This window comes from Nelumbo lutea, chromosome 1 (genome assembly GCF_056320005.1).
Source record: "Nelumbo lutea isolate HS-2025 chromosome 1, American lotus-T2T, whole genome shotgun sequence".
NCBI lineage: Eukaryota > Viridiplantae > Streptophyta > Magnoliopsida > Proteales > Nelumbonaceae > Nelumbo > Nelumbo lutea.
Window position 1 is genome coordinate 116,932,053 of NC_142684.1, and position 9,348 is coordinate 116,941,400.

Genomic DNA, 9,348 nt, shown 5'->3' on the forward strand with positions numbered 1-9,348 from the left:
ATGTCTTTTACAAGCATGAATGCTTGGATTCAAATCATTACATCCTTAAAAATATTTTGAGATTTATTTCAAGGCAAGTTTGATTCTAACACTAGTTCATCGGGTCGGTTTAGGTAGAGTTAACCTCTACCTTGTAATAATAATAATAATAATAATAATAATAATAATAATAATAATAATAATAATAATAATATATTCATAAAATATTAATAAAATAATAATAAACTAATACAAAATTAAAAAATTCAGTTAATTTCAATTCCAACTCCCAATAAACAAAATAGCAATAATCGGAATCCAATTATGATTCTAGACGGATTGTCGGAATAGGTGTATTTACCCTAATAAATGGCTTTGCTGAGACGCAAATGAGGCCAAAATGTTAGAATTTTAAAGTAACCTGTGGGAAACGTGGATAATGTTTTCTAGACGGATTGTCCCAAATCCTTCCTATGCTTCCCAGATTTGTTTTTTTTCTGGGTTTCTTTACCTCCCAAGGTCAAGATTTAAACTCGCTTGCATTTATAACGGACCGCCCAGGAAATTCATTAACTAATGAATTGGTTGATGAGAAGCTTGTAGGGGTGCAAATGGATCGGATCATGATCCAATTCTATTAGAGATCCGATTTTATTTGATCAAATTTGAATCACCCCTTCAGATTGGATCGGATGATGGGTTTCGATCAGAAATTGGATTGGATTCGAATTACCATTATTTGATATGAGAAGATTCAATCCGATATATATTATAAATATAAATATATAATATGTATATTATTTATTTATTTATAAATATATTTTATATTATATTTTTATAATTTGTTATATTAATTATTTTTGTATAAAAAAAAATATATATATATATATGATGAAAATTAAAAAATACTTGTATTTTTTTGTTTTTATTTTATTTAAATTAGTATATTTTATTTTTATTTTAATAATTTATTAATTTTTAAAGAAAATAAGTCAGATCGGATCAAATCCGAAGATATGAATTACCAATAGGATTCGAATTCAAATCGAGTCTTATCAGATCCGATCGAATCTTTGGATTAGATCACAAACAGTGTCGAATCGGATTTGAATATACCTTGATTCAAATCTGATACATCCGTTTGTACACCTAAAAGCCTGCATCTCACACAAATTCTTGCGATCACTGAATAAGCTAGCGGTCCAACCAGGACCATGGCGGATGAAAATGTGTTGTTGACAAATGTTGTAAGAGTAAGGATGCAATTTGGGCAGGTCCAATTCAAACCCTGCCTATCCAACCTATGCACGATTTGAATCTGAGTTTTGGGGTTATGGGCTGGGTAAGAAAATTTGGGCTTGAATGGGCTTGGGTTGACGCCTCCAGTAGCCCAAGCCTGACCCAAGTTTGATCCAACCTTAATTCATCCTAGAAATACATACATATGTATATTATATAAAAATATCATTTTTCTAATTCTATTTATATGTTTGTTTGTATAAAGTATGTATATGTATTTGTAAATGAAGTTTATACATATACATATTTTTAATCAGTTCTACAATTAAATTGGGCCAAAAAATCTAATAAAACCCAGTAAAAGATGAATAATATTTTATTTCAAACCTGATAAATCCGCCTAAGCCCAACTAACCCAGACCGCCCCAGCCTGACCCAAACCCAGCTCGAATTGTGTTGAGTTAAAGCTCGCGTTGGGCCAGGATTAATAAACTTGAACTCAACCTCGGATTACGCCAAACCCGATCCGAGATGTACATCTTTAGGGCTGAGCTGGTTGACCTTCAACCCGACCCAACTGGCCTGAGTTGCACTCCTACGCACGAGGACGAGGGGTCAATCAAGTACCAAGAATTGAAATCCGTTGAACATCTCCTTTCCGGCCCACCTGTAGAATTCATTCAACCATGGAGTAAGACTTTCCGTCAGTTTTCACCCCTTCCCTGAATCCCTGTCCACTCGATTCAGGAAAAACAAACAGAGCTTAGCTGTTTAGAAGGCACAGAAACAATTAACTTTAATTTCCCACTCAAAACATTAATTGGATTTGGTCTTGCATGCAGTTTCTCTGTCACAGTTTCTTTTTGTCTTGGCAGTATTAAACAGAAAGTTCGAGACAAAATTCAACCCCTATCTAATAGAGAGGGCTACGAAATGGAATTCCTTTCCGTTTGGATGAAGAAGAAATGAGTGGGGTATTTCGGTAATAACAGGAGCTTTCGGCCGCGAACTTCGTCGATCTCTTCTTCCTCGTCACCTTTTCCGTTCTGGCAGTACACCCGACCGTTAAACACCCAATATCGCTGTTTGTGCAGATGGAACCGGGAGATTTACGGTAAGAAACCATCATCTCATCGTCACCGTCCAAAACTGAACTCGGCGTCACCTGTCCGTCTCCGTCCTCGAGCTCCTTCACTCTCTCGATATGCGCGTATACGAAGTTCGACAATGGTAAGTACTCGCAGTCGAATCCATCGCAGTCCACGAGATACCGAACCTGAAATGGAAGGAGACAACATGCCGGAGCCGGAAAACAACTAGCGGTTTTTTAAAACAGCTGTCTTGTGTTGTTTTGTGTTACGCTTTGTTTAGTTTAATACCTTGCAAGCTAGAGAGCAGAACTGGAAAGGTTCTTGAAGGTTTCTGTCGCAGCTGTTGCAGAAGCTACCAGAGCCTTTGAAAGTGCGCGTTTGAGGTCTCTGGTTCAGGAAAACCACTTTCGCATTATTGGTGCTATAAGACTGTAGCAAAAAACAACTACTAAAAATCAAAACCTTTCTCAATACCCAGAAAAATTCCAAAGATAATTGAACGGGTTTCCACATAGAGAAAGTTCGTAGTGTTGTAAAAGTAAATCTCGAAAACCCGAAATTTCCCGCAACGCAAATCCTACTTTATTTGCATCGTCGTCATTTCTATAATGAAACCAGAAAAGCACAGAGTCGAGGCCAGAGCTTTTACCTGCACAAAACCGCAATCAAACAGTTTTTCCATATCGTCAAGCCTGATGACGTCGTGATATACATACCGACGGACCTAACCAAACCATCAATTCAGTTCAGAAATTAAAAGAAAAATCGCAGAGACATATCGAGTACTAAAAGAGTGGAGGCATTGGCACCTGAAGCAAGCGATGGGAGTTGTGAAGGTTGAGACAATGAGGACAGATGGTGATACAGCAATCCAAGCAAAATGTGTTCTTCTCGTTCTTCTTGGCATTCTCATGAACAACACATGGATCGAAGAACTTTTCAGATAAGAGAGAAAATATCCATGAAGGGTTCTGTTGCTTCATGTCTGCAGATTCTGCTGCACTGTGCAATCTCAAGAGAGATAATTGTGGAGAGAGATAGAGAGAATCTGATTCGGTTTAATTTATTTTGGAATTCAGTTTCCCTGGTTTTTTCGGCAACTCGTTTGTCCTTTTGTCTGCTGCGGTCGCGACATCCGCATCTGAACCCCAAGGAGTGCGTCCTTCAATAGGACTTACATGCAAACGTCAAATTAACCGTCAGATTGGAATCGAGGGAGATGAATGAACCTTTTGGTGGTTCTGTGAGATGTACGATCGGAGGATTAAAGACAATAAGTATTACATTAAACCAACAAATAATAACCGTTAATCCAGAGATCGAGATTGCTGACGCTGAAGTCCAACATTAGCATCGAGGTCGATTTTCTCGAAAGACGAGACCAAGGATCTTTGAGCTGTCAAAAACGTTAGATCAGCATCACCAATACTGTGTGCAGTGTATTACGGAATACTTTTTTGGTAGTAGCGTATGCGTATTATGGATTAAGGTGAAACAACTTACAGCCTACAGGTACAGGGTGGGAGTTTTGGAGCTTGCTGCTTGGCCGGCCGGGTTAGCTCGAACCGAATTCAAAAGTTTGGGTCGGGTTATGGTTAGGTCGAAAAGTATTAATTTAATTTAACTTCTTATTTGTATAATAAACATTTATCTATACTAGCAGAAGGGCAGCACAGCACGCACGTGTATTTAATGTGAAAATTTCTATGATTATGAAAGATAATTCTTTAAATAAAACCAAGAAAAAAGTCAAATTGTTTTACCATAGAAACCAAACCGTTTTGTTTGGCTGTCTGGAACATAAACTTGTTTATAATCATTTCGTGAATGTTGCCTTATATCTAAATAAACGAATACATTAGACAAATACAACACACAAGGCAATGGCTCTTAATTGGCCTTTTTTCTATTCTTTTTTTTAAATGCAATAACAACACACAAGGCTATGATCTCGAATATTAAAATTTGAAAAAAAAATAATAGTTTATAATTTTATCTTGTAAGTGTCTATGGCTTGAGCCTAAGACATTGCCACATCCATTCACAATCAAGTGGCATAGCCAAAGAGCCTTATGAAATCCAAGACTCATCTTGTTTTGCAAGAAAAGGAAGCTAGCAAGCCCTGTATTTGAGAGATAATTTATCTATCTATCTATATATAAAACAAAATAGTTAAGAAATTTTCTCATTTTTTGTTTTTTTTTTTATTCCATGTCATTTTTTTAAATAACCAATGGGATACACTTTCCCAATAACCTAAATAATCTATTCTCCTAAAATTTATCCTAAACTATCACCCCCACTTTCTCCAGAATTATCTCTAATTCCTATTTATCTTCATAATTATCTCTAATTTAGTAGAGAGTTTCTCTCCTAAATTATCTCTAATTTCTATTTATCATCTCCCCTACTTTTTATCTATATCTATCTAAAGAAAGTTTGGATTAAAAAAATTAAGAATTATTTAAATATTCTAACAAAATTATATACTAACTTTAGAATGTTTATTAAAAACATAAAAAATAATTTTATATTTTTACAAAATATATCACAAAATTATGTACTAACAATTTAAATTATGTTTTTTTGGATTATCAATTTAAATGCTTATCAAATATTTAATAATATGTAATAGCTTTAAATAAATAAAATTCAAATAACAAAAAAATTTAAATACTTTATAGAATATTTAAATATTTAAGTAACTAAATATTTATCCTAACTATATTTTGAATAGTTAAAATAACGAAATTATCTAATAAATAATATTATATTTTTACTGATAAATTTATTTTCAATGATTATGTATAAATTTATTTTGTTTTGTTATTTAATAGAAAACTTTCAATAATTATTTGAGATTTAACTACTGTTAGTGAAAATTTTAAACTTAATTTATTGTACTTATTGTATTTATTGTATTTTTGTTATAACTTATTGATTAATATTTATTAGAGATTAAACTATTATTTGAGATTATACTATTTATTGACTAAGTTAATATATTTTTAGTACTTATTGTATTGTTTTCTTTTATCAATATATTTCCAATAATTGTGTATTTTTGCTATAAATTTTCAATAATTATTGGAGATTAAACTATTGTTACTTATCAGAGATGAAACTATTAATTTATTTGAAATTATGAGTGTTTATGAGTTGTTTCAGTTTGGTCATCTATTTGTCCAACCAAATTGACCTAGTCAGGTTGGGGAATTGGTCAGTTGAAACCGATTGACCTTTTGTGAAAACTGACCCACTCAAGTTATACCGATTTTGGTCAATTTTTTTTTGGTTTGTTTAGTCGGTTCAAAATATTTAAACTTAAAATTTAAAAAGTAGTGCAATTATTAAAAAATAATTTTAAAAATTAGATTTATGATATAAAACATTTTAGACTAAGAAATATGAGAAATTTTCCACTTTTTCATATTAAAAATTATATTTAAAATAATATATATATCCATGGTTAAGTCATTCGATTTTGGTTGGTTTACAAATGGCCAAAGTGAAATTGATCCAATTTAGTCGAATTGGAAAATTTTTGAAGTGTTTGTTTTGTCATTAGGCCCATGATTTTTTTTTCCAAAAATACCCTTAACATTTTTTTTGTACAGAAAACTGAATTAACCAAATATAGCTAATAAAGTGGTTGCCCCTGTCTTATAAAGGGCAAAAATGGTATTTTTTATTTCTTTTGATTAAATTTATTTAAATGAACATTAGGGTCAATACTATCATTTTCCACCGTCATCTAATGGAAAATTGATTAAATCCATTGCAAATTATAAGTGGTGCTATAATAAAATTTTAACTATATGGTAGATTTTAGTAAATCTATGAAACTATAAGGGGTATTTTAGTAAATGACCATTTCTATTATTTAGCTTTCGCTTAATAAATCACATGCATCGCACGGGTCCCCGCTAGTTAGAAGAATAAAAGCACAAAAGGAATAACGGTCCCTTAGTTTCCCAAAGATCACAAACTAGGATTTGTGTTAGAAAATGCGAAAGAGAGAGAGAGGTAGGTGGGTTTCTTTGGATTCTGATTGTTCAATTAGATAGTACTAAGTTTGCTTTTCGATAAATTACTTACCTAAGTAAATATATTTATTCGGGTAAGTGTTTCCTAGGAAAGACTTACTTGGGTAGGCACATTTAGGGGTGGCAAATGGATGGGTTGAGTGTGGGGTGAGTACCAACTCACCCATATTGACACACTAACCCATTTGCCACCCATGTCCGTGGGTCAAAGAGGGGTCACAACCTACTTTGACCCTAACCAACCCATTTAACCCTCTAATTTAAAAATTCAAATTAGACCATTATTATTTTTTACCTTTTTTTCGATTCCAATTGCATAAAAGCATATGGCTGTATATTTAAACTACAAAATAAAAAAACATAAATATCAAAATTTTAAATGAATATAAATGCATAAAAAACACAATTAGTGGTAAAAAATTTATATTTCCAGTAAAACATCATAAAGTGTAGAAAAAAACATAGAAAATAAAAAATGAATAAAAAATATAAAAGAGAAATTGTAAAAATATAAAAAATTAAAGAACATGCCAAAAATTGCATTAAAGTATAAAAATTGTATGAAAACACAAAAAACATACAAAAAATTTGTAGGAAAATGCCAAAAATGGTAAAAAATGCATAAATTTATACAAATTACTATAAAATATGAATGATAAAAAATTCAGAAAATATGTTTTTCAGACAAAAAAATCAAAAAATTCAGAATAACAAATAAAATACTAAAAACTTAAAATTTTATATATTTCAACTAAAAACAATAATCATAGGAAAAATGTGCAAAAAATGATAACCAAAATTTCTAGAAATTATATACCTTAGGTAAAAATAGAAAATACATAAAACACATAAAATGATAATTTTTTTCAAAAATATATGTTTCAGCCAAAGATTAGAATTAGAATAACAGAATAATTGCAAAAAATAAAAAATAATTGTATAAAATATAAAAAAATGATAAAAAACCTCAAAACATTTGGCTACGGTGGTGCTTCTCGGATTAGATGGTTTCGTCTTACTCGCCAGCGTCATCTATTCCTGACTGTTTGCCCTTTGTTTCTCCTCCTTCGTTCAATTTTTAGTATCGTCTGCTATGTTCAGCGACAAGCATCATCTGCTCTCTTCAATATTTAGTCATGATTCAAAGCTTGGGGTGAAGCTCTGTAATAGCTAGCTCTGAAACCTTAATTGTGGCAGCGACTTGAGAGAGCCCTAAACAACGACAATGAGAAGGGAAGCAACGAGCGACTTGAGAGAGCCCTAAACGACGACGGCGAGAACAGCGGCAATGAAAATAAAAAAACCCTAACTGAAACAGAGGAGAATAAGAAATGTCCAAGTAGAAAAAAAAACGAACGAAGAATAAATGGAGGGTCAATGGGTAACACTCCACCCAACCCCACCCTAGCCCTTTTCCCCTTACCAATGGGTCGACTGACTCATCTTGACCTGCCATTAGAATGGGTGGGTATGGGTGGGTTGGGGTCAAAATTGCCGAAGTGCAATTACCCATACTCTTTTATTTTCCATGTAAATAAGACAATGATCATTTTAGCCATAAAAATATATTATTAAAAGGGGCATTTTTGTCTCATTCAAGTATTGACAATTTTTCCCCATGTGAAAAAGTTATTTATTCATCTAAGAGAAGGGTATAAATAAACATTCCATGGTCACTACATAAATCTGAAAAAATAACATGAGATTCTTCGTCAATGGGAACCAAAATCCCCTAAACCAACTTTCCCCCTCTCAAAATCTAGAAAAAAGAACACCCCTAAGGGTAGAAAAGACTAAATAAAGGAGGACAACAAGAAAAAATGAAATTAATGGGGATAAAGTTGGAAAAACAAAATACACCATGAACGAAAAAGATGCTTCAATAGAGAGCTAAAACTCTCGCTTTTTCATTTAATGTTGATTTATAAAAAATAACTATTGTTAATTGAATATGAACAAATATTTTTTAATAAATTTAGTTTTATTAATAATTTGTAGTAATTTTAATAAATTTTATTCTTTTTATTATTTTTAAATAAAATTTTGATTAACTTTAAATAAATAAAAATAATTATAAAAGCTAATATTTTTATTAATTCCACCAATAATTAACAATTGTATAGGAATGACAACGGGTTGGGTTCAGAGCAAGGCACCCATCCCTTTCCCTGCCCCATAGTCAAGACACTTTACCCCATCCCCGCCCCGTCCCCAGTGTCACACGGGTTCAGGGCAAGCTAACCACTCCTCAATGTCGGGCGAGTTCAGGGGCAAGGCACCCCACTCCTCATCAAGGATGGAGAATCCTCGAATTTTCTTGCCTTGTCCCCTTATTGGGTGGGTTCAAGTTGAGGTGTAAATTGGGCTATGCTGGGTTGGCACGACACGACCCACATGTGGCCCGCACAAAGTGCAAGTCGTGCCATGCTGGCCCACGAGGTGTCTCGGGCCATGCCTCCCTCCTCTAGGATAATTTGAGGGGTCGATTTGGCATGGCCCAGGGCCTAAGCCCGCACGGGCCCTTACCATGCCGTGGGTTGGGCTGGTCCATGGGCTAGGCCTTGGGCCAGGCCATGCCGCACACCAAGCCAAGCTCAAGGCAAGGCACTTGCTCATTGTCCAAGGTTTTTAAAATTGAACCGGATAGGGAACTGTTCTGGGGTCGAACGGTTCGAACGGATGACTTGCTTTGACAAAAAAATTAGAAAAACAAAAAAAGGACAAAAACTGATGTCTAGGTTGACGGTTCGACTACCCAGGTCAGTAGTTCATTAACCAAATAAATAGTTTTTGGACAAAAAGCGATTTTGAGGTGAAACGGTGTCTGGTTCCCAATTTTTTCGGTTTAACCATCTGGTTTGATCTAGTTTTGAAAGTATTATCCCCGTCAACCCAATATTCAATTTGATGATAGAAATTATCAAAATGATATATTGAGTATCAACCACATAGTAAATTTCTATTATTGTTAATTGAAAGATTTAATAAATTTC

At 33.4% G+C, this 9,348-nt stretch overlaps 1 protein-coding gene across 4 annotated transcripts; it reads right to left on the reverse strand.

Moving 5' to 3' along the window:
• Nucleotides 1-1,988: 1,988 nt before the first annotated feature.
• LOC148876993 (protein RGF1 INDUCIBLE TRANSCRIPTION FACTOR 1-like) lies at nucleotides 1,989-3,482 on the reverse strand. Of its 4 annotated transcripts, none has more exons than XM_088964340.1 (4): nucleotides 3,119-3,482; nucleotides 2,959-3,033; nucleotides 2,598-2,738; nucleotides 1,989-2,494 (listed from the first exon to the last, which is right to left on the reverse strand). In XM_088964340.1, exons 1-4 carry the CDS (start codon nucleotides 3,290-3,292, stop codon nucleotides 2,132-2,134), a joined length of 753 nt encoding a protein of 250 aa, XP_088820466.1. In that variant the 5' UTR covers nucleotides 3,293-3,482; the 3' UTR covers nucleotides 1,989-2,131. The 4 variants fall into 4 exon arrangements, with proteins under 4 accessions (XP_088820466.1, XP_088820463.1, XP_088820465.1 ...); XM_088964337.1 differs by having other exon boundaries at nucleotides 2,598-2,696; nucleotides 3,119-3,359; XM_088964339.1 differs by lacking the exon at nucleotides 2,959-3,033 and having other exon boundaries at nucleotides 2,598-2,696; nucleotides 3,119-3,359.
• Nucleotides 3,483-9,348: the final 5,866 nt, after the last annotated feature.

Coding starts and splice junctions, on each gene's coding strand:
- LOC148876993 (XM_088964340.1), bottom strand. CDS start 3,292: ATGAAGCAACAGAACCCTTCATGGATATTTTCTCTCTTATCTGAAAAG. Junction 2,739..2,958: donor TTGATTGCGGTTTTGTGCAG/GTAAAAGCTCTG, acceptor TTTTTGCTACAG/TCTTATAGCACCAATAATGC. Junction 2,495..2,597: donor TCTGCTCTCTAGCTTGCAAG/GTATTAAACTAA, acceptor CTTCCATTTCAG/GTTCGGTATCTCGTGGACTG.